Below are 25,709 nucleotides of genomic sequence, written 5' to 3'. Positions count from 1 at the left end.
GTCAGGTCAGCTTCTGGTGAGAGCTCATTTCCCAGCCTGCAGAGACTACCTTGGCTACCTTCTTGTGTCCACCTGTGGGAAGCAGGGAGAGGGAATAAGGATTGTTCTGTGGTCTCTTCTTAAAGGGACACTAATCCTGTTAGAGCAGGGCCCCACCCTTATGATGGATTTTAAAGGTGACTACTTATCTTCAAATACAGCCGTATTAGGGGATGGGACTTCAACCACTTTTGCTCCTTAACCTTGCCCACACAACAGGAGGAAAAATACTGCTAAAATAGAGAACCATACATGACATGAACTTTGTTACTAAACTTTTAACCTGATGTTTTGTGCATCCTTACTCTTCAAGGGTCCATGTGAACATATATGATGATAGTCTGTAGTGTCAGAATGGGCACAGAGCAGGTTTTCTATGATCCCGCAGACAGGGTAAAAGAGTCCTGGAGCCCTAGGTAGCTTTCTCAGGCTTTCATTGAGCTTTTGCATGTAGTACAGCAACCAGGTACATGGCAGGCAGTGGTGCCAGGGGGCCAGGGTCTCCAAGCCCCGGCAAGACTTCACTCTGGGCATCTCTGGCCTTCTTTCTACACTTTTCTCCTCTGCCTCTCTTCTGCCTCTGCTGCTCTTGGGGAATATCTCCCATGGCCCACAGAAGTAAACAACACAACTTATAACAATGTAACAAATGCATGTGCCCACCATCATGCAATCCTAATGGTGGGAGGGCAGAAAAGCCTGGAAATCATTTACCCTACATAGTCGCAGGGGGGAATTTGGGATGTCCTAGGACTTTGGCAAAGGAAGAATCTCAAATACTAATTTGCCTTCCCACCTTCCAACTGTAACCTAGAGTGGCCAGTAGAGGGATGGGAGAAAAAGATGTCTGACCTCTGGAAATGCTCCAGTACATTGGAGTGAGTCTAGTCTTCGCAACAGAGATTTGTGTCACTGTCTGGTAGCTTTGAGGTTACTGTGGTGGGTTCATGGGAAAGTTCCTTTCCCCTCCTGACCCTGGCTTGAGGAACAGAGACTGAATGTCCTGGTAGAGGGAGCACAATCTGTGCTCCCCTCTCCTGCTAAGTGGATCAAATCCTGGGCATCTCCCAGCAGCATCTAGTTCTGACCTGAGCAGAAGGGAGCCTCGGAAGCAAAAGATATTCTGGATTGCCAACTCATGGTTGCCGGGACACAGCTCAGAGCAGAACAGTGGTTGGCAGAGGCTGAAAGGGAGCCTTCGATGTTCCTGCCAATGTGATAGGCGGTTGCAGGATTTTGTGAAGCAGTCTGATGAACCCTCTCAAATAGAGGCACCTAATGCTGCTCAGCTGTGTAATTGGGATGGAAATGGGCCAATGAGAGGCAGCAGTTTGTGCTTAACCTTTTGGGAGTCTTGTTCCAAGAGACTGTGTGTGGGGGGAAAAAAGCAGCATTACAAATAATAAGCTTCTCCGCCTGATTTGTAATGAATTAGTAATAAATGGCCTAGCACTCGATGAAAGTCTGCCGATTACAGAGCAGCTTTAGCTAAGTGCACGGGACCACATCTTATTTTGATCAGCTGTAGCATAGCAAAGACATGTAATTATCATAATCTAACAATTAGCCTGGCATCACTTTCCAGTGTTTAATTACCCCGATAAATGGTAATTGAATAGAGGACTTAATGACAAGAGAGAAACTTTCATTCTGCCTTAGGTGCTTAAGTTGTCTACTTGGCTCAGCGTAATTTTCTAGCATTGCTGAACAACAGTCCTGATGATCATTTTCCTTTTTGCAGTCGGCCATTACTTTGTTTCTTGATCTTGACCTTTGTTTATAATATTATTTGTTCCTCTCAAAATTTGATCCTGGGACCCAGAACACAGGCGAAGATTATTGGGCACTCTATCTAGTTTTCCCAGTTTTAAGTATTGCTTCTCGTACAGGTCAGCTACATTTCCTTTCTTTGGACTTCTAGCAAGTCCCTACTATGTGCAGAGGCTATGTTACGTGTTTGGGATACAGACATGAAGAAACACCAGCACCATCTCAAGGAGTTCTCTATAGAAAAGGAGGTCTCCTTAAGAATATTATAATAATTACAGTGATTTGCTTTCAGTGCCGCTTTCTTTCAATTCTATGCATTGAATGAATTCCACATATCTGACTACACCAACCACCTAACTCCCAAAGACTCCAGATTCTGATGTCTTTTCTCTTAGTTTTCCATCATTCCCTCCTCCCAGGTTTGTATTCAGCTATTCACAGGGTTCTAAGCAACCAAATGAAGGTATCTACTCCTGACTTGCCAACTGGTTGAAACAGCAACAATAATGTTATCATTGTTGCTGTTATTATTTTATGTCCCATTGTCATCCCAGGGGAACTGTATGCTTTCCCCCTTGTCCTGTGAAGCTCAAACATGAAAGAAAGTCATGGGGCATGTATTTCCTTTCTTCTGGTTTGTTTTATTTTTTTATTTGTTTGTTCCTTTAGCAATATATTAATGGAGGTTAGTTCCCTGCCGTACAGGTCTTAAATATCTCAATTTTTGAAAATTTGGGACCAGATTTCAGACTTAGATGGTAATGATTCCCAAAAAGCCATCATCAGGCCATATTACAGATATTTATTTCACTGTTTGTACACCAAGTACTTAAGAACTATGAAATCATTATTTAAGTTGATTAACAGAAATGACATTTATTATAGCTCTCTGGTTATTCTTGTTATTTTTGAAAAATAGAAATAACTTGAAAATCCGTGGGGAAACCCCATTCCAGTAGGACACTAAAGGGCTCCCTGTAAGTAAGCAGTTTGGCAGGAGCCTTATTTGTTTGATTGACTCCTGCATCCCCTGGACAGAATCCATTTGCTTAATCCTGTTCTCCTAGGACAGTGGCTGCACAACCTGTTCAATGATTTCTTGCGTCTGCTTTTGCTAGATTTTGTGTGTCAGTGGCAGACACTCTGTCCTGTGTGCCTGATGTGACAGAGAACTCTGGATAACCTAGGACACAAAGCAAAACTGTGTTAGGAACCTCCTGGCCAATAGAAGTCTAGAAAGAAACCTGGTTTTGCATGGTGGAGTGATCTCTGTTAGGACATATACTGATTGCCAGATGATAATTCTTTTATTTTAATCCTTTTATGAAAACCACTTGAAGTGATCTGTGATGTGTTGGATTTGTGGAACTCTGTCTGAATAATTCTTTGGCTGACTTAGCCTGTTGACGTTGACACATCCTTACTTCATGCCCGAGGCCTCTTTGGGGGCTTAGAAGCAATTAGACTGTCACCCAAAGCTCCCAGTGCCTTCCTGAAGGAAAGTCTTGTTTAGGTTCTGCCAATTTAATGCTTTGTTTCCTTTGGAGCTTTTCAGTCAAGCTAATAAAACAAACTCCAAATGAGTTAAAACACTGGAGGAGAAAACATTGTGGGCCCTGTATTTGAAACAGGTACTACTCCTGGGAGATACCGGTTTTAAAAAGTCACTCAAGACTGATGTGACTTGTACCAGAAAAGCAACCAGCAAAAGCTATTTTAGATTTTTATCCATCTTTATGATGTGAGTAGTTTTAATTGTAAGATTTTTTGGAACCCCTTACTTTTAAAGCATACACATGCTCGTGCGCGCACACACACACGGAAAAGTGACTAAACTGCTGATGAACTCTGAATATCTAGCCAAGAAAAGTATGCCCTACTGCCATTGCCAACAGTTATTGTATTTAAGGCAAAGCTCTCCTGCTGCAGAATTTATAACTGCCAAAACATGCATGTGTAAGAATTCCATTGGAATTTTCATTAATGGGTAAATAGAGCACCTGCTCTGAGTTCTAAATATTTTGTCAGTGTCTTTTACTTCTTTGGATGAAAATGTGTGTTGTAGCATACAAGCATTTCAGCTGCAATAAGAATAAGAATAAGAAACAGACTTAAAATTTATCCTTGAATCATGTCTTTTTTAACTTGTAAATCTCCACTTCTGTGGGAATTTTAGTTGTTACTGGTACGTTCTAGAGTCTGGATGTCTAGATTGGATGCTGAAATGATGTGTTTCAGTTATCATGTACTTAAACTCATTCAGCCTTCTCAGATGACCTGGTGAAGGTGAAACTGTCTCTGACTCTACCTCAGAGCTGAATATGAAGACCAGTCACCAACACACTTGGAAGACAGACATGTTTCAGCCCAGGAGAGAAAAACAGAAAATCAGCAAATCAAATTTTTCTTCAGCTCCCAGTTACACTAATATGATTTATCTCCTTCAGGTTTGATTTTCTGTTTGTACTTTATGCTTTACCCTCTGTGGGGGGAAAAAAGAGCATCCTCAGATTTAGGATCCATAAGCCATAAGGCTTGCATTCTGTGCTGAAAGGAGTAGCAGAAGGAAGAAGAAGAGAGGTGTTATGCAACAAAGATTGCGTCCTGCCCCTCTCCTCACAAAATACACTTGTAAACCAAACCCCAATCTATTTCAGGGCCCATTAGACCCTTCAGGACAAACGAGAAATTCTTCTGGTTAAAAAAAAGATCTCTTATTCTGAAATTAGCCTTTAAATCAATAATAGTAGAATTAAAAGACAGAACTGCCGAGATATACTGAATCTAGATTTAGTTTAAAAGTTGGGAGGAACCCTAAGTTGATAAATTTGCTTAATCTTTGACCATAAATCATATCCTTCTTTTACATTTCAATTTCAGAATGTAATATATTAAGTTGTCTTGTAATTAAAGAAATGACAATGTAGTTCTGTTCAAATAGGAATATTAAAACGATCACCTCTTTGACAAATTAAAATACATTTAAAATGTAATAATCAACTATCCAGTTCATGAGAAATAACATTTTCATTATTGAATCCTTTACAGCATTACAAAAAAGGGGGATGGAAGTGTCTCACAGCTTCCTAACCTCTAATAACCACTCTGTCTCCTTTCAGTAATGCTGTTTCTATATTTATGAAGTGAAGAAACTTCACTCAGGAGCTGCTTGATAAAATACCTCAGTACATATTTCCCTGGAAGCAGGCTCTCTGCTGTGCCAGCAACATATGCTAAAGGCCAATTTAGAATGTTTTAAATATGCACCATACCCTTTCTTTTCCACCTACTAAAATGAAACGCATTTTGGCTTTAGCAAATGAGGGTAGAATGAAAGGAGGAAACTGCAGGGAAAGTGGCAAAGATGAACTGAGAGAAAGATGATTAAAATGCTGGTCCTCTGCAGGCCTGACGCTGAAGGCTCTGCCTGGGAGTGCTTTGGACTTGCTCTCCCAGCTGTCAATAGCCAGAGCACAAGGGCATATGGTGGTAAAGGTGCAAATAAGGTCAAATGAAAAACCATCCATTGAGAAAGAAAGCTAGCTGATATCTCCTTGTGATAGCCAAGAGAAACCAGAAAGAAGCTGGAAACTTACTTCCATTTGAAGTTGGTAGCCAGTTAGGCTGCCCAAGTACTGGATTCTTCAAATAATAAATGTCCCGTCTTTTAGGGACCCAAGTTTGAAAATAAATTATTCATCCAGGAGAAGAAAGTCCTCATGGCTGAGGTTCATTGTGGTCATGGAACAATGCTTTGGTATTTAGGGCAATGTTGGGGGACACACGTTGATCACCCAATGAAAATACAAATTGTTGACTGTTACCTTACTCTGTTGTGTTTATTTCACTTGAATTCTGACACTCAACTCGTGGTTCACATTCAGCAGACAGGTTAAATATGAAGAGAGATGACAATAATAGCTTGAAACTTACAACTAAAACCATGTTTAGCTGTGTCATGTCATCAGGTAAACACTGAAGGCAAACTTAGACAAACACACACACACACGGCTGACATTCTAGCGCACATGCCATCTTCTGTTGTTACTTTGCTACCAATAGCCCTACAGTGTGCTTTTTATCTGGCCATTCAGGCAGCCTCTAGTTCATCAAGAACTATCATCAAGCATCTTTGTGCTTCAAGTTGATTCGTCTTTGGTGATCAAGTTGATTATAAAGAACTAGTTGCCATAATGAATTTTAGTCTTCTTAATTAATTGAAGTGGCCCTTTCATAATATGCCTGACATTGATTCTCAACCGGTTTACTGCCAAATTTTGATAAATGTATACAATGAGTTCTTGCCATAACAGTCTACTATTTTACTTCCTGTGGAACAACTTGAGGACATGTGAGCCAGTGGGGAACAAGGGCCTTCTTTCTATGCACATGAGCTATAGCCCAGCACTTGAGAAGCTTATAGTGTGGGAACATAACCAGGGCAGGAATCATTTTACTCAACACACCTGCTTTTCTAAGTGTGATAACTGTACATGTTTTGACATGGTATACCACTGTGATAAGTTAATAGAGATTGCATTGCAATTATTGTAGACTTGTTGGTGTAGAACCAGAAATTCTTATTCATAATATGCAGGGTTTTTTTTTTTTTAAGATTTATTTTTATTTATAGGTACAAGAACTGCGGTATAGGTCAGAGGTGCTGTGGGTGAGATGATTCAGCAGAGACAGAGTGGGGAGCAGAACAGACGGATCTACTAAGATACACTGCTGAGGGAGGAGTGGGTGCGACAGGAGAGGTCTGCTGTGCCATGTGGGTCAGCTCCCAGGCCAGGGTTGAACTCATGCCTCCATGGCTGGTGATAGCTTGATAGCGCTGAGATTTTAACCCCTGCACCACCAGGAATTCCCATAACATGCAGTTTTTTTAAGAAAGGTAGAAAACCACAGATACAATGTGGGGAAATTAAGGATAAGAAGTAAAGGATAACATTTCCAGGAAATTTACAAATGTGTTAAAGCAGTGGCACTGCATCTCATGACATTTATAAATATTGGCATGTGGAATCATTCTTCCTAGATGCGAACTTGCTCTTTTAATATGAGCTAAAACTCACGAAAGCTGTTTCCTAGTGAGGAAAAAAGATCCTTTTATGTGAATATCTACTTGATTCACGTAATTCTCCAAAAGACTGGACTGACATGCAAGAGTCAGATGCTGGCCCCAGATGTTGATGCCACTCTTAAGCTATTAATTGAGGAGTTTGGGGTCAACCTAGAGGGAAAGAAAGCAGGGCCAGGACATCCTGCAGCAGGTTTTCCAGGAACAGTGTTAACCTAAGGTAACCCAAATGGCACCACAGTCCTTAACTGAGCTCCATCAGGTGAGGGGAATTACAACAGCTGGTTTGGAGCCGATTGTGGTTAGGCGGAAAGAGAATATGTTTCAGAACCACCTAAGACTGGAGTTAAAATCCTAACTCCTGCTATTTATTTCCTATGAAAAAATTAATGAGGATAACAGCCTCTCAGAATTCCATTTCCTTTTTGATAAAATGAAACTCTAGCTCCCCAATAGTGATTTCATATGCCAATTTATGTAAAACTGTTAAACAGCAGAGCCTGGGCTTATCAAATGTTTGTTGCATCAGTGACTGGAGGAGAAATGAAACGTCACCAGGAAAGGGAGTTAACCTTCAGGGGGGTGCCTCAGTGTAGGACTGTAGCAATTTAGTCTCTCAGTCAGTAGAACAGTGACGAGCTTTCACTCTGAGGTTGGACTGTTCACGTTAGAGTTCTGCCTCTACCTTTTCCTAGTTGTGTAATAGTAGGCATGTTGCTTTACTTTTATATATTTTAATCAAATGAATACTGGCTTATAACATTATATATATTTCAAATATAAAGCCTTTTAAATGAATGTCTGTACATATTACATTAGGTTTGTCACTAGAATTCCAATTCCTATCCTTCACCATGCAATGCATATGTGAATTGCCCACCACCTCCCCTCTTCCCCTGTGATAACCACTAATTTGGTCAAAAATCGAAAAATTGACTTTCATTTCATTTAGTTCATTCATTTGCTTGGTTTCTTTGTCTTGTAAGAGTGAAATCATATGATAATTGTCTTTCTCAGTTTGAATTCACTAGGCAAAATACCTCTAGGTCCATCCATGTTGTTGCAAGTGGCAGGATTCCCTCTTCTTTAAAGCTGAGGAATGTTCTGCTGACTACTTAATCTAGCTTTTCTCATCTTTACATGGTTATACTAATGATGTGTATTCTGCGCAATTTATGATGGAGATTAAATTGAGGTAAAGAATCTAACATAGTCAGTGCTCAATAATATTAGCCAACACATACTGCTTCTTCACAGCAAAGTCAGAAGACAATAGCTCAGTGCTACTTTGTAGCCAGAGAGCAAAATTTGAGTTAGTAGTAGCATATCTAACCCTAAACTTTTCTTGGTATGGTACATGGATATAGTATACAGATGCCTTTAAAGAGTTTCAATTTGTTATTTTTTTTAATATTCATACTGTCCATTCTTTGAACTTTATATTAGTAAACTAACTTACGATAACTAAAGGTCTGTAACAGAAGGGTAAGTTGGTTCTATGGTGAATCATCACCTTTTCTTTGGACAGAAAGGTAAAAATACTAACTGTTGGGGCACTCATGTTTAAAATAGGCTCCTCTGTGATTCACTTAACACCCCACACAGAGTAAAATGTCACCATAAAGGGATAATGGTCATTCCAATGTAAAATGGGTCTTCAAATCTCATGGTTTGTTTTATTAAATCCTTTAGCAGTATTATCAGGGATAAAAGGTAGAAAAAGGAGGCTAAATTTGACACATTGGGGGAAAAATGACAATCTGTAGAATAAAACAGTAACAAAATGGGTCCAGACAGTGGCAGTTTTAATTTTTATTCTTATTTTTAAACACTGTCAGGTTCTAGTAGAACCTAAAATGAGTGACACTTCGGGAGAGGAAAGCTTCCCCCTTGAATGTCTTTAAAATCCATAATAATAATATAATAATATAAAGTGCATCTGGGCATTGCCTTCTGCTGCAGCTCTTGTCTGGCTCTCATCCAGGGCTGTCAGGCTACTCTGAGTGCCAATGATTCATATCCCAGCACCCTTTTATCTGAACGTTGCAGTGTCTTTTCTTTGTACTTTGGCAGTGATGTTACCTTGATGTTCAGAAATCTTTTAAAAGCAACACAGGCTTTTCTTGTATCTTGACAAATCGTTGTCTGCCAGTAATGAAGAAAAAGTAAACCTAGTCCTGTGATCATTGTAAATATAAAGAAATAGATACTCCAAGGGTTTTGTTTTTAAAAATGGTTATGTATTTTGCGAACCTCTAACTGAAATTATCTGACTGTCTTTCCTTATTTCCCTTGTATAAATCAGCACGCTGCTTTTCAAAAGCTTGGATCAAATAGTTTCTATAAATCATTTGATATTTGAGGACAAGATTTTGGATTTTTGAGGGGGGGGTTTAAATTTCTTTGGGGGGAGTTTAGAAAGGGAAATCTAAGGAGTTATTTTTATTACTGTTGTATGCTCCTAGTGTTACTTAAAATTAGTGTTTTCTCATTTAACAATTTGAATATGCTTTAATATATCCTGATAATAGTAACAATACTTTGCATTATATTTTCCTCAATTGAGACTTGAAGTAGTCATGTGAGGTTAGCAAGACAGATTTCTATTTTAGTCCGACTTAACATATAAGAAAATGAGGCTCAGGAAGGTATATGAATCTCCCATGAAATCAGCAACAGATTCATCCTGAAATGTAGGTCTACTCACTCAAAATGAGTGGTACTTCCACTTTTACCTTGAATCTGAAAAAAGAATCTTAATTTTGTCAATGACTATTTAGCATCCCTTGTTGATAGTGTTTCTACTAGTCACTACAATCTGTTTGAGGTCTTTGCTTTAGATGCTGCATTTTAAGGAGAAGGTCTTTGCTATGTTTAGATGCTGCATTTTAAGGAAAAAGCTGGAAAAATGGAGGACTTGAGAAGGTTAAGAAAACAGAATGAGGAGGATCCTAAAAAAATCAGGATTTTCAAGTCTGGAGAAAGAAGGCTGCAGAGACACATAGCTGACATCTCCAAATGTTTTATGGATTACCTGGTGGATGAAGAATTAGATTTTTGCTTTGTAATTTCAGGTAGCAGAAGTAGGATCACTGGATAGAAATTACATAGAAACAGATTTATGCTCAATATAGGAAGGAACTTTCTAACATTTAGAGATGTCCAAAAATGGAATAGAAGTGCTCATGCTGACACTGTCTGTCTTGAATATTATATGGCTTTGTGGGCATTGTATTTCAGCAGTAACAGTTTCATAATGAACATTCTCAGGGCTCTGAACATTTCCTTACTAGCTAAAAAAAGGGGGGGCATTCATAGGCGTTTACACACTGACTTTAGAAAGTTGCCTACATAACAACCCCTGTTGCACATGTCACTGAGGTCTGGGAAATACATCTCAAATTGATGGGGAAACACATATTAGGTAAAGCAAATAATCAGAAATTTTTGAATGTAAGAATTCAAGTAGACAGTGTGATATATATAATGGGTGTATGTGTGTGTGCACAAGGGCATATGATTACTTGGACTGTGACTCTTTCTAGATGAAGTGGCCATGGATTTTGCTGCTTTCATATGGCTATTTCCATTACTCATCTGTTCAGCCTTAAAACACAGCCTATAAAATTAAAAGAAATAGGGTGGGGGGAGTCATTGATTCAGATGGTTTCAATTTCCTTAATATGGAAAGGAATAAATAGGACATCAAAAAAAAATCAGCTAAAATGAGTTTGTGGCATAAGTAGATATACTAAGGGAAACACCTAGGATCAGAAGTCTCCATTCCAGGTCTTCAGTAGCTGCTTCATTATTATGCCTTAGCATTATTATTTCCCTTTTAAGTGGAAGTTGTTATTCTAGGAATTTTCTTTCCAACTTTTAAATTTTATGATCCTAATTCTCTCAATTTTATGACTCTAATCCTCCACATTTGCATAGAAAATAGAGAATGCTCTCAATTATAAGGAAAACAATTCAGTCATTTATTTGTTCTTTAAATTACTTATTCATTTATTCAACAGCATTTATTAAATGAAGCACTATTTTAGAAATATGAAAACATCCCTTGGTGTGGGGCTTGGGGAATGAAACAAACCAGCAAATTAGTACTTGTAATACTTCAAGTGAAAGGGAAGCCTTCCACTTGTAGGGTATTTTCAACCAAACATAATAGATTTCTTCTGCAGAATGACTCGTTGCCTAATTTGGAAGAGCAACATTTAAAACCATGCCCCAAACGACAGTGTGTGATGTATTATGACAAATGCGTTATAATAAAACAGTATAGAAGATTACAATAAACCTTGCAGGCTTAGAATTACTAAAGGGTTCAAGCTCTGATTCCAAGCAGAAAATCTGTCCTCTATGAATAACCCCATCGTTTTCTTCTCCCAACAGATTTCAGAGGGGTGACTACCACATCGACGTGTGCATCAATGACTACCTGGACGTCTTCTGCCCTCACTACGAGGACTCAGTCCCTGAAGATAAGACTGAGCGTTATGTCCTCTACATGGTGAACTTTGATGGCTACAGTGCCTGCGACCACACCTCCAAAGGATTCAAGAGATGGGAATGTAACCGGCCTCACTCTCCAAATGGACCGCTGAAGTTCTCTGAAAAATTCCAGCTCTTCACACCCTTTTCTCTAGGATTTGAATTCAGACCAGGCCGGGAGTATTTCTACATCTGTGAGTATAAAGAGATTTATCGTGGTATCACACAGCTGTAAGCACCTACCCTCATTCTTTACTCATGTTGCAGAAACATGCAGAGAACTGGACTCTGCATTACAGATGTCTCCTTGCAAATGCACGCACCAGGATCCCTAGATACATTAGCTGGGAATTGAGAGCACAAATTAGATTAAAGACACAGTGCCTCTCCCCCTATGAAATTGCATGTCAGCCTGTTCAGTGAACCACTGCTGACTTGTATTTCTTTCAGATGAAAATTGTGAGGACTTCTCCAAAGCTCAGGAAAAGAAAAAAGAGATTCCTGAAAAAAATTAAGGGAAATAATTAAATTTACATAGCTTGGAGTCACTGGATTTCTTATTCAGGTGTCAGCAATATCCTTTCAATCATCCACATTTTCGGTGGAGAAAGCCAAACTCCTGCAAATGTCAGCATGCTGACGATAAATACTCCTTGCACCAAGGAGAAAAGACAATTATTACGAGCAGCTGTGTCTTTAAACAGGCAAATTCATGAAGAAATATCTAGAAAGGGCTCCAAGGGAACTGGTATAAGTGAGTTTCCCACCTGTGAGTTTTAGTGACTCAGTCCTGAGAGAACTCTGAAACTTTCTCAGTAGATTCTGCATTAATCACATTGCCACGGCCTTGTCTTTCCTGTAGTGTGTCCACCCTCACTGCTTTAGACATCATACTAGCCATATATTTAAGGGAAAGGCTCTCGAACTTTGCTATAAGTTCCCTGGAGAGTTTGTTATAATGCAGATTCTGATTTGGGGGGTCAGAGGTAGAGCCAAGAGTCTGTGTGTAGAATGTTCCCCGTGGATGCTGACACTGCTGGTTTTGAGTTACAGTGGAGTTCTAGGTAGTATCTCATTTAGACAGCTTGTGGTGTATCTGGACTTTCATTTCAGTATCAAATATTTAAACTTTATGCCCTTTCCCAGGTATTTTTGGTGTCAGCTGAAGAAGATAAAAGTTTATTTATTATTATTTTCCATCACAGTAACAATGGTTTACAACACCTTATAATTTTCAAGCAAAGTGTTGTTCAAAAGTCCATTTAGGGAACAGCTTATCATAGTTCAGTAGAGTTGGGGGGCCAAGATGAAAGGACACTCCCTGTCCTTCAAGAGGGAGCGGGTAGTGGGGAGCAGACATGTAAACAGGCAGCTGCAGTGTAATATACATGTACTGAAGGAGGGTGAGTGGAGGCAGTGGTGGGAACACAGGGAGGCTGCACCTCGCATGTTCGGAAGGATCTGGCGCTGTGGCTGCACACAGGATGGAGAGATAGAGACCTGGGTGGTGCCCCTGTGTGCTAGCATCGACTCTCACCCCCACTGGCCAGACAGACAAGAGAAAGAACTTGTGTGTTTTTTTCTGACTCATTTCTTCAATCCCAGCGTTCCTGCCTACTGCAAACCCACACGTTTTAAGTCTATGAAGATTTCTAGCTGCTCTCCTTCTCCAGAAAACAGATTATAATAAGCCAGATTTCACCATCACAAGGAGACTCTCACTTATATTGGAATTGAATTTAAAAGAGGAAATTGAACAGTACCAGTTTTATTATTTCAGTACATATTTTAGTCGTTAGTCATGAGAAAACATGCAAAAGCCTTGATACTATCTCACATTTGATCCATAAAATAAGAAAAGGAATATTGAGTCCCACGGATGGAGGAAACACTGCCATACAGTGAATTCACACGTTCCCAGGCAGCAGGCTCTTGCCTTTTGCTGATTATTTTACTTTGTGAAAGAATCTCATTCAGCGAATGAGAAAAGAGGAAAAGGGAGGACTTCCATTGTGGGCAGAACTCATTAGCCGCCTAACTGTAAATTATCATACTGATGTAAGAGGAAATTATTACCCGTTTCCAAATTTTCATATTGGTTTCTCAGATTAAAAAACAACAACAAAGGCAAAAATCCCAAAATGAATAGAGAACGCTAAGATGGAAGCATACATCAACTAACTAGTTGATTGCATGATTATTAGAAATTATAGAATCCATTGAGGTTCATAAGCAAGATGTTATTATTCAAATATAACCATAATGCTTATGACTGGCTTTTCCTCATTTGTGGTTAAATTCAATATTTCGCTAAAAATCATTATGTGTCTTCTATAACATTCATTTAAGGGAGTCATTTAACTGTCAAGGGCTCCTGTCAAAGTAATTGTTCCAAAATGCTTCAAAATATCAAGAGCTTTTTGCTGTTCAGCTGAGTTTAACCTGAATTACTTTTTTTAATGGAAGGTAAAATAGCACAAAATTAGCAGCAAAAAGATGTTCATTTACAAGAAGCACAGTAGCCGGGTAGTCGCTTGAGTTGAAATTTCAACCATGCTTTACAACCACAAGAGCATCCTTCCCTGTCTTTTTTGCAGTGAAAGGATTCCCTTCTTTCTTTCACTACTGAGCAGGAGCGGCAGAGCTGACGTGATTGTCTTACAGACGTTTAATCTACTGTGGTCATAATTAAACTAAAGGATTCTTAGGGGAGAATTGCCCCTCAGTTGAATTTCTCTCTTCCTAATATGCTTGGAATGAACCCGATGATTGGGATGTAGCTCTTTTTGCACTTAGTAACTAACAAGAAGCTATGTTGCTAATTCAGGAACAAGTCTCACTCACTGCCCATTGGTCAATTTTATAAAATGTTGGTATTAGATTACATACCTTACTGGGATATATTTGAGTTCCTGGAGGCCTTAAAATTTCTCCCAAGTATTCCAAGGAGAAAAAGAGCAGAGGCCTTTGGCACCCCTATTTCAAAGTAAGAGAAGAGGAAGGGTTACGGTTAGTGGTAACGGTCCAGAACCAAAATCCAGAAACCATCCCAGATTTGGGGGACGGGAATCCGAGTCTTTCTCATGACAGGACAGTTACCTCATCACTTGGCTCAGAGGGAACACAAATCAGAGTTCTTAGCAATTTCTTCTTTATCCTCAACAAGGTTTATTTGCTTCTTAATTTCTTCGAGTTATACAGAATTAAGAAAATAAGCAATTGGATGGGCCTCCCCGGTGGCGCAGCGGTTGAGCGCTGGGTTGCGAAACTGCGCGCGGCCTCTGCGGCGCCGGTTCGATCCCCGGCTGCTCCCCGGCCACCGGAGGAGGGTCCCACATGGCGCGCAGACCTCTCCTGCCGTCCGCTGCTCCCTTCAGCAGTGTCCTTCGGTCCTTCTGCCTGCTCTGCTCCCCGCTCTGGCTCTGGTGAATTCTCTCACCCTCCCTCCTGCACTTCTGACTGTACCCAGTGCATGTATAAACAAAACAAACAAACAAACCAGCAAACAAATAAATAAAGCATGCCTCTATAAAAAAAAAAAAAAAAAGAAAATAAGCAATTGAGATAAATAGTAGTTTCCTGTTTACTTTAAAGAGAAAACATTTTTCACAGCTTTAGCTCCCTCTTTGACTGAGACTGGCTCTGTATTATGTCCTCCTTGGCTTGGGAAAGGCAGTAGATTAACTTACTATAGTCACTGATTATTACTTAGGCAGACTGTGCCCATTCTCAAATCTGACAAGTACTGTCTGTAATCTGTAAGTGTTATTTTGGTAAGAGATTGACATACAAAGTAATTACAGGAAGTCAGTGGTATTTCTATCAGCCAGAGATGTGCAGAACTGCCAGTCAATAGATTGTGGCAATAGTCATTTATATAGACTTCCTAAGGCAAAGAATTATGTAGACATTTCAAAAATACTCATTTTAGAAATGATTCTCATAAATATTAACCTAATGAGAACATGCTGCTATTTTAAAATCAGAAGAGGCAAGAGGGAAGTAATTTAAGGAAGGCACTAGCAGTTATCAGTTATTCTTGTGACTCTGTAGAAATCCTGACTTGGAATGTCCTTTTTTTTTTCGTTTTTTTTTTTTTTTTTAAGATTTATTTATTTATTTTTACAAGCACTGGGTACAGTCAGAAGTGCAGGAGGGTGAGAGAATTCACCAGAGCCAGAGCGGGAAGCAGAGCAGGCAGAAGGACCGAAGTACACTTCTGAGGGGAGCAGCGGGTGGCAGGAGAGGTCTGCGCGCCATGCGGGACCCTCCTCCAGTGGCCGGGGAGCAGCCCGGGATTGAACCTGTGCCGCAGAGGCTGCAGGCAGCTTCACAATCCAACACTCAACCTCTGTGCCACTGGGGAGGCCCTGAAATGTCCTCTTTTGTAACCTAAGGAAACCTGCCTCCCGGGCCCTTCTCTTAACTTGACCAGTTAAGTGGTCCTGGGTGACACATTTAATCTCTCTGGATTCTAATTCCACATCTGTAAATTAATGTGGTTGCAGTAAATGTTTTTCAATATTCCTTGGAGCTTTAACATCCTAATCCTAGGTGCAAATATGTATTTTATCTGCACCATTAAGGTAAGAGATAACATCTGTAAATGGCCAACCCGATGTCTTCCTTAGTAGGTGCTCAATAAGTGTCAGTTAAAGGGAGATTGTGGTGTGGAAGAGCTCCTAGGCTTATTAAATTAGTTTTCCCTGCTGTCCTGTGCACTCCACCATCATCTGTGGTCTCACTGGGGCCACAGGCTCCTCTGGTTTCCCCACTCTTGTCACCCTTCTGATGAAGCCCTCCAGTGACTTTCTGACACACCAACCCAAAATCCAAGTTTCTTACCAAAAGATCTTCTAGCAGGTATTGGTCTCTCAACTACTGTAGGCAGTTAAGTTTCTTCTCTGACCTTTCTCTGCCTTGTACTATCTGCTCCAGTCACCTGCTCCCCTGTCCAGCAATCCCAGCATTAGGGCCTTGTGCTTTATCTTCTGTCTGTGTGAAGTTCTCATTGCCCCATGTATTCAAGTCCCTTGCTCTTGTTTTCTTTAGGTTTTTGGTCAAAATGTCTTTATCAGAGATGTGATTCTGACTTCTGTTGTAAAAACAGTATCTGTCATTTTCTCTCTCTTTCCCCTGCTTTAATTTTCTTTAGACACTTGATACACCTGATGTTATATATTTATGGTAGTTTGTTCATGTTATTTCTGCTCTGTGCCCATGTTATATTGTTTGGCACATAGTAGTTGTTAAATAAATAAGGGTTCACTGTTGTTCACATAGATATTTACTTTGTTTCAGGCACTGAGCTAAGCACAGAAAAGTTAGATAACTTAAAAAATGTTCATATGGTTCATATGTAAGAGTAGCCAATCTAAGAGGAGATTGCTTGAACAAACAATGAAAAGGAAGAAATAAAGAGATACAGTCCTAGTTTTGTATGCTTAAAAAGGAAAAACTCTTTATTTTATATTTTAAAAAGATTAGAAACAATTAGAAGATTTAGAGAATGTTATTTGATGCATTCTAGGAGAAACCCTGAATCAGATAGTAGGAAGATTTTGAACACAATTCTGCAAAGAATGCTTTTCCATTTCCAAATGTATCTTTCCAGATGTTAGGCCTTTTTAATACAGACAACTTCAGAAGCCAAAAAGTTGCATATTCAAAGAAGTTCTTAACTACTGAATATTCAACATCAAGGCTAAATCGTGATTGTATACTTCATTCAGGAATGAGTATTTGATGAGAAATAAGAAAGACAAATATCAATTTTTGAAAATGATACTAAGAAGACAGAATTTTTCTAGTATTTGTTGCTTTTAGGCTTTCTTCACATAAAATGATACTCAGAGTAAAGATAATTTATACTTATAGCCCCTAGATGAAAACTGGGAGCTTTGGGGATACACCCTTCATAAATTTATTGGCAAGTTAAATAGAATACACTTGTTGATTTAGAATTATTCCTTCATTGTGATATGGTGGTAAAAGTACAGAACTAAAAACATCTCCATTTTTGTGAATGCTGAAAATCTCACTGATGCAATGAACCCTCCAGGAACTGAAGACTTTTTTGCTCCAGTCTTTTTGATACACATTTATCAAAATTAGAGTGAAAATCATGGGAATAGTCTATGTTAGTATGAAAGCATTCTTAAGTCTACAGTCTATTACTACATGAATGCATGTGCTTAACTGCTAATCTTCTGCTTTATGTATTTTAATTAAGACTTTATAGTCTTAAGCTATGTGGTGATTTTAATATGTACCACACAGTTTTTAAAACTGACAAAATAAATAGCCTAAATTCTTAAGAGATACCTTATGAAATGATCAAGATCAGCTTCAGAAATCATTTGATTATACAATATAGTTATTGACTCAGCATTAGATGTTGTAGGAATACTCAATAAATTCAGAGATCGCTAACATAAAGAAGTCCATCACTTGCCAACTGGATATATTCCAGATGCTTATTTGCAGGTGAATGTTTTGGAACTGAGAGGGTAGTTTCTCAAAGTATTTCTAAAATCAGTCAAGCTCTACATGTGTAATCCTTCGCTTAGCCATAATATTGATTAAAATTGTCTATCTTCAATGAAAAATAGTTGAAAACAGCATCCAGAAAACTTGTTCAGTGTATACTTGTTAAATGAATAAATGCTATAATAGTGAACCAAATAAATCCAAAAAAAGCCATTACAATGTGTTTTTTCTTGTATACTAATGTTTGAGAAAAGCAGATAAATTAGAAGCTCTAGTTGTTACCCCCATTGCGGCAGTTTTCTAATTTCTTTTTTTTTTGAAAGATTTATTTTTATGCATACAAGAACTGGGATGTAGGCCAGAGGTGCCAGGGAGCAGGGGCGGGGAGAGGATTCACCAGAGAAAGTGGGGAGCAGAACAGGAGGATCTACTGAAATACACTGCTAAAGGGAGCAGTGTGTAAGACAGGAGAGGTCTGCTGTGCCATGTGAGTCAGCCCCCTGGCTGGCTGGGATCGAACTCATGCTGCAGTGGCTGTCAATAGGTTTAACCCCTGTGCCACCTGGGAGACCTGGTTTTCTAATTTCTTAATGATGTTTGATCATACACTGGAGAGCCATGAAATCAAGGAATAGAATAGAACACAGTTTTTTTAAAAAAGAGGGGAAGGCACAGACTTTGGTGGGTACAGTGTTGGATTTGAATCATCCTGCTATACTCTTAGTAATGGCTACGTTACTTTGGGTAACAATCTCACCGAGGCTCAATTTCTTCATCTGTAAAATGTGTATATAATCACAGTCATTATCAAAATCTTATTTCCAAGACACAATTAAGGAAATATTTTAAAAGGTCCCATTGACTGCTAAAAAGTAACTTTAAGAATCCAAATCTGGGCCTTCCCAGTGGCGCAGCGGTTGAGCACTGGGTTGCGAAGCTGCCCGCAGCCTCTGCAGCGACGGTTCGATCCCCGGCTGCTCCCAGGCCACTGGACGAGGGTCCCACATGGCGCGCAGACCTCTCCTGCCGCCCGCTGCTCCCCTCAGCAGTGTACTTCATCACTATGCCTGTTCTACTCTCCGCTCTGGCTCTGGTGAATTCTCTCACCCTCTCGCGCCTCTGACTGTACGCAATGCTTGTATAAATAAATAAATAAATCTAAAAAAAAAAAATCCAAATCCAAGAAACTGTATCCTTTGAAAAGTTGAGGTAATTTAAATAGCTTTGATGCGTATTTCAATTTAGTAAAAAAATTCATAAATGCCTACTAAAGATTCAGATTGTAAGTCCATTCCCTTATTCTCCAGAAACACCGTGTTAAAATTCCGCAGGCCTAAGGAAATACTCATTCCCCATTAGATGTCTGTTTTTCAGCAGCTTACATTAGTAATCTGTATTAAGAATTATTTTGGTCCTGACAGTTCACACCAATCCACCGTTTTTCAGAGTTATTCATATTGAAATAAAAGCGTGTCAAAACAGCACATTTATCAAAGCAGGATATAATCTTTTTCATCTTTCATAGTCTTTTACTCATGCCGGGGAGGTGACCTGTAAGTACAATGCACTTTCTTAAAACGAACAACTCAATATTTGCCTCAACGTATATATGCATTTTGCTTTTATTATTGAAAATGTTTTTGATTACTCGAGTCTTATTTTAGCATTAAATGCTCTGGTAGATACTTCAGCTGAGATACAAAGGGGTTATAACTGAAATTTTCAGGACTGTGATCAAATGCTAGTTCACCTCCTGTCTTTTTTAAGTATATAGACTCAGAGCGTGCTATTCAGCAAAGAACATTTATTTTAATAGAGAAAAGAGTTGAAGGGCAGTGTTAGGAAATGACAAATTTTAATATTTTCTAAAGTGGAAAAAAGGAATAAGGTACAGATATCTAAGAGTAACTGCTCAGGTGCAGATATAGAGTATACCTTAGTGACTAAAGTCTACTCTGTTTATTTTTTTTTGTTTTAATTTATTTTCAACAGATTGGAATCCTTTTTCTCCTCTTGCTTGGGATTATATCAGATTTCTTTCTGAAAATCTTCCTTCTATTCCCTTTGTAAACATCCAGTGGTCTTTAGTGAACCCGCAAGAATGCACCTTTTCATTTAAACAATGAGTTTAGAGAATTGTGTCTGTTTCAAGTTGTCCCTAGCCATCTTTTAGGAAAGCATGAATGGATTTCAAGGGCTCTTAAATAAAGGTTAAATAAGGAACATGAAAGAGGATATTTAGGAACGTCTGGATATTTTTCTGTGTTAATTGTAAGTTTCTCTTATGAAAATAGTTATTTATGGCCAGGTGCCCTGTTCACCTTCTGCAGAAGACTGCTCAGCGTCAGCTCCCGCAGGCCTGGGCTCAGGACGCCGCTCCCTCTCCCTCTTAGTGGCTTCTCCCAGATAGTCTGAGTGAAGCCAAAGCTGGAGTAGGCATTTGATAGGAACACAGGATGTTTAAAACCCTTTATATTTTTTAAAAATTTTGGCAATGCTATTTGATCAAGGAGGGGGAATTTCACAAAGAAACGCATGCCCTGTAAGTGACTAAACTAAAGGATGAGGAACTGTTGTTAAAAAGAATCTGAGATATTAGTGTTGGGACCGTGAAAAGGGAAACTGGAGCAAACATCACTGCTTAATAAATTGTGACTTTGAGGGCATTCTTGAAGTTTACAAAGGGAGTCTTAGGAGGCTAGTGAATAATTGGGGCTCGATGGAAATTCATGGTATCAGCCATAAGAAGTGGAAGTACTCTTCCCATTGTTTGGACTTTTCAAAGGCTGCAACACTCAGATAGGAAGTTCAGAAACAAAATAATTTCTATTTGTGCTCCTTGGAAGAATTTAAAATGCTATTACAAGACTGAGGAACCATGTAGAGTTCTGACCTCCTGAGGAGGAAGGGACTTATGTCACCTTTTGCTTCCCTTTACCCCATGGAGAATAAATGATAAAATGGAAACAAATTCAAGGATTGGGCTTTCTTATCCCTAAATGTCGAAAGTGGTCGCATCTCCTAAAGAAATAAGCCACCTGATTAATTGTGTACTTTCCCAGGGAAGCAGTAATTCTCAACCTTTAAACATGTAATGTACTAATTTGGTTCCAGAGTTAACTGAAAACAGTTTAATGAGCTGCTGTATCGCGTGTATGTGCAATGTTACATAGAGCAGATGCCAGGAGAAATGGAAATAACACGCCAGTGACACTTGGAATAACAGTGTTTATACTTCATTGACTTTGGGTTGTCAGCATGCTATTCTCTGTTTCCCTTAGTAACTTATTAAAGCGACCGAACTCCAGTGTGATGATGTCTAAGTGTCATTTGTTGTAAATTACACAAGCATGCACACACCAAACGCATAGTCAATCTTCAGGAAAAAAAATAATGCTTCCTACTACAAATGACCAGAATATTATCCATAAGACATGCACACGAGTTAAAGGTGACTCTCTCAGCACTGTGCATGCTGGAAGAACAGTATTTTGGCCTTTCATCAGAAGAAATACTATTTCCACAGATTTCCCACTCATCTATTCTTGCTCTATTTTAGCAGAATGGTCGTGTAACTCTTGGTTTGAAAGTTGTCATACAGCCTCACAGCAGGCTTATATTATCTACAGAGTTCTTTATGAGGAAATATAAATCACCACAAATGAGACTTTTCACAGCCAGAGATATGTAGAAATTTGTGTCAGTGCTTTGCTGGCTTGCTGAAAAATATCTCTAGACTCCGAAGCACTCTCACAACTCATCCCCACTCCCTATCCTTTTGGGAAGCAATTCTCAAAACTTGAGATTTATGGTCCAGAGAACGGATAGTGGCTATAAAGTTTTCTATTTTCTCTTTTCTTTAATATTAATGCAGGGAATGAGGCATTATGATTCATTATTTGAGTTCACGAGTATCCGGGGGGCTTGGTATATGCTTTCTGGGGACGAGGTTTACCTCTGTTTAAAAGGGGAAATATGTGGACTTTGTCAACAGGCTTCTTTTCCATCAAATGGTGATTCAATATCTGTATATACTATGAAAAGAGCACCACAGTAAGTCTAGTTAACATCCAACACCCATGTGTGTAGTTACAGAAATCCTCTTTTTGTGATGAGAACTTTGAATAATAAGTAATTTCCTAAACATTTCTAAAAGTTAATTTTCTCCGGTAAATTATCATGAGCTCTGACTAAAATCTGAATTGATGTTTCCCTGTATGTGTCACTTTAAAAATTTCAGTGAGTCCTCAGCCTTGACTTCAAACCTTCTTGCTTTATTTTAGACCTAATTTTTGAGAAACAAATCTAAACAAAGAGAGTGAAACAGAAGGCAAAAAATGTAAACAGGCAAATGCTTACTATTAGTAGATTGTTAAAGGTCTAGCTCTGTACACCTGGGCAATTCAGTTCAGTTAATTTTGAGACCATCTAACAAATACTGCAGTGATTCCAATGAAGTTTAGTTCAGAGTAATAATTGCAGTAAAAGCAGTCTTTTGTTAAAGACTTACTCATACTTGACTGATAACCACTCCCTAACACTTGTTCTGATCATCATAATTATAGTGATTCAGCAGCATTTATTTGAAACTAAGTGCAGGCACTGTGCCAGACACTAGTTTTAACTCCCTGAATCCTCATCTGTGAGGGAGGTCCTGTGAGTGTCTCCCTGGTAGAATGAGGAAACTGAGACTCGGGGATGGAAAGTAACTTGCCCAAAATCTATAGTTTGCAGTAGAGTCAAATTCAAACCCAAGCTGTTTGACCGTAAGCCGGAGTTCTTCATTGAGTATTTACATCACAATAAATATTTTTGAAGATGTTAAAAGGATACAGTCTTCAATCACCCTTGGCAAGTCAGCATGCAGGTGCTACCTGCACTCTGGAACTTAAGGCAGACCCAGATCTAAAAATGGCAATTGTGGTGTATGTCAGCTTTCCCTGAGATTCACATACAGCGAGGAGGACAGACTGTTAAAACAGAGTCAGCATTATTGAATGGTTTGTGGCATCAGAACATGATGACATAATAAAATATGTCATTCACTCTCCCTACTTCAAATGTGATGAAGACATTTAATGATTAACAAGACTATTGAAAGTACATGTCTCTTCGGTACCCTGAGCCATTTTTCAGAGGTTTAAATTTGATTAGCAGAATCAATAGCACGGTGGAGGCTTTCATAGCTTATTGCGAAGCCTGGTGACCAACTGTCTGAACATCATAGCTTGTTAATATGACATGTTGGAGATTGTCCTCCCTCACCCTTAAGTAGCAACGACAGCTGCTGATTACTGCTTCATGATTTTTAGTTGTTCATGATGTTATTGTTGTTACCTAACATGCACCAGTTTTTCACAGACTTGGAGTTATTACACATGTTTGCAAAGTCACAAAAGAGGAATAGAAATTCTGTGAGGGGAAGGGTCTCTTGGAGAATGTGTAACTTTCAAAGTCTTTAGGATGAAGTTCAGGAATTTGGTGGCCACCACGTGGAGCACCCGTATATTACTTGGAAGCAATCCTAGCTCTGGTTCATGAGGGGAGCTGCCGGAGCTGGGGAGACCACCCAGCAGCCCTCCAGAAAACTAGCCTCCTGGCTCAAGGAGACTTCCTTTCTCCCATGCCTTACCTCTCCTGTAAGGAAATCAGAACAGCAAAGACTCTGGCATCAATGAAAAGACGGGTCTGACTAGAAATGGACAATATTTGGGAAATGAAACTGGATAGATTTAGCCAGATTATGAAGGACCATTAATTTTGGTCTGAAGAGTTTGGAATTTATCTGGCAGGCAATAGGAAGTAGTATATATTTGAAGGGAAACAAATTTGGGCCTTATAAATAAATACATTGAAATGACTTAGTTTAGGCCAACATGCCTGCTAATTATATAATAATGAACACGTACCCATGAAACAGGCTTATGTATATTATTTCACCCATAATTTATCACAACTGTATGTTATCAGTATTCTTGTTCCCATTTTACAGACAAGGAAACTGACAGTCAGGTCAAATACCTTGTCTGAAATCACACTGTTCATGAGTGGCGAGGTCCAGAGATGAGCAAAGGAATTCAGACTCCAGTGATCATGCACTTAGCTCTTTTCCATGTGTGGCAAATAATTTCGAGAAACTTATTTTATGCAGATATTGTTCTTTTTTTAAAAGATCTATTTTATTTATTTATGCATACAAGAGCTGGGGTACAGGCCAGAGGTATGGGGGTGGCAAGAGGATTCACCAGAGATTGACTGGGGAGCAGAACAGGTGGATCTAGTGAAATACACTGCTGAGGGGAGCAGCAGCGAGACAAGAAAGGTCTGCTGCACCATGTGGGTTAACTCCCTGGCCAGGGATTGAACTCATGTGGCTGACACAAGCTTGATAGTACTGAGACTTTAACCCCTGTGCCACCAGGGAGGCCTGCAAATACTGTTCTTATAAAGAAATGATTCTAATCACAGAGCTATTAATAGCCTGTATTTGAATTTCTTCTTTCTATATTACCTTTAGCTTCTTTGCCATAACTGCAACTTAATCTTTTTTTTGCATAGGTTTTTATGATTTTATTAGGTAAAATTGCTAAATCAATAACATATGCTGGATTATTAACTTAATCAAATAGCATATTTTCTGGCCTTCTGATATGATGTGTTAGTTTATTATTAAAGTCCATTTTAGAAGATTTATTACAGCTATTTCCTGAATTTTTTTTTTTCAAAATGCTATATAAATCCATCTAGTAGACTCTACTTGGACTACTGGTACTTGTTCATCATTAAATTTATAGAAAACCTTCATTGACTGTAGGACACACCTCAGTATTATATATTATATTCTCATTAGTCAAACAATTCAGCAATACTTACTGAGCTGTGTTCACTCATCAGACCAAAGTAGCAGACACCACAAAGACACAACTGAAAGCACTTGATGTGATCTTTTTCCATTTTGTTCCAGGAGCTTCAAGTCTAATGTGAGAAAAAATATCTATGAAAATAATAGGATTGTCACTGTCCACACACAGAGGGGAGAGAGGATTGCTTTGGGGGAGAGAGAGACTTTTTTTTTTTTTAATTGCATCTCCCATTTTATTTATTTTTTATTTTTTTATACATTTTATTGTTATATTCCCCATACAATTGCAGCCACCCCATTCTGACCCCAATCCCTCCCCTCCCGCCCCCGCCCCCCTAAAAGTGTCTCTGGTTCATAGTCCTCTGTTGATTTTGATTTTCACTTTCTTTTTTTTTTTTTTTTTTTTTTTTTATAAATTTTATTGTTATATTCCCCATACAATTGCAGCCCCCCATTCTGACCCCAATCCCTCCCCTCCTGCCCCCGCCCCCCTAAAAGTGTCTCTGGTTCATAGTTTTTTGTTGATTTTGATTTTCACTTTCTTATAGTTATTCATTTTCCTGGTCCCTTATTTAAGTTTTCTAGATTCCTGCTATGAGTGAGACCATCCGGTATTTTTCTTTTTCTTTTTGGCTTATTTCGCTGAGCATGATCCCTTCCAGCGCCATCCATGTTGCAGCAAATTGCATGTGTTTATCTTTTTTGAATGCTGAGTAATATTCCATGGTATATATGTACCACATCTTCTTGATCCAGTCATCTATTTTTGGGCATTTGGGTTGTTTCCAAAGCTTAGCTATTGTAAACAGTGCTGCTATAAACATAGGGGTGCAGGTGTTCTTTGGAATTGATGTTTCTGTGTCCTTTGGGTAAATACCTAGGAGTGGAATTGCTGGGTCATATGGAAGCTCTATGTTTAGTAGGTCCAGAAATCTCCACACAGCTTTCCACAGTGGTTTGACCAGTTTG

The 25,709-nt window shown here is 39.0% G+C and overlaps 1 protein-coding gene across 2 annotated transcripts in view; it reads left to right on the top strand.

The window, feature by feature from the left end:
- The window catches only part of EFNA5 (ephrin A5), a gene marked incomplete at both ends in the record, with an annotated part of 282,399 nt that overhangs the window by 221,923 nt on the left and 34,767 nt on the right, over positions 1 to 25,709 (top strand). For both annotated transcript variants that reach the window (XM_084233148.1, XM_084233147.1), the window contains one exon: positions 11,291 to 11,583. In XM_084233148.1, the coding sequence (XP_084089274.1) occupies positions 11,291 to 11,583 (293 nt within the window). The remainder of the gene's footprint in view (positions 1 to 11,290; positions 11,584 to 25,709) is intronic.

This window comes from Talpa europaea, assembly GCF_964194135.1.
Source record: "Talpa europaea genome assembly, chromosome: 5".
Taxonomy (NCBI): domain Eukaryota; kingdom Metazoa; phylum Chordata; class Mammalia; order Eulipotyphla; family Talpidae; genus Talpa; species Talpa europaea.
The sequence above is the reverse complement of the archived record's forward strand: the minus strand, read 5'-3'. Positions and strand labels throughout refer to the sequence as shown.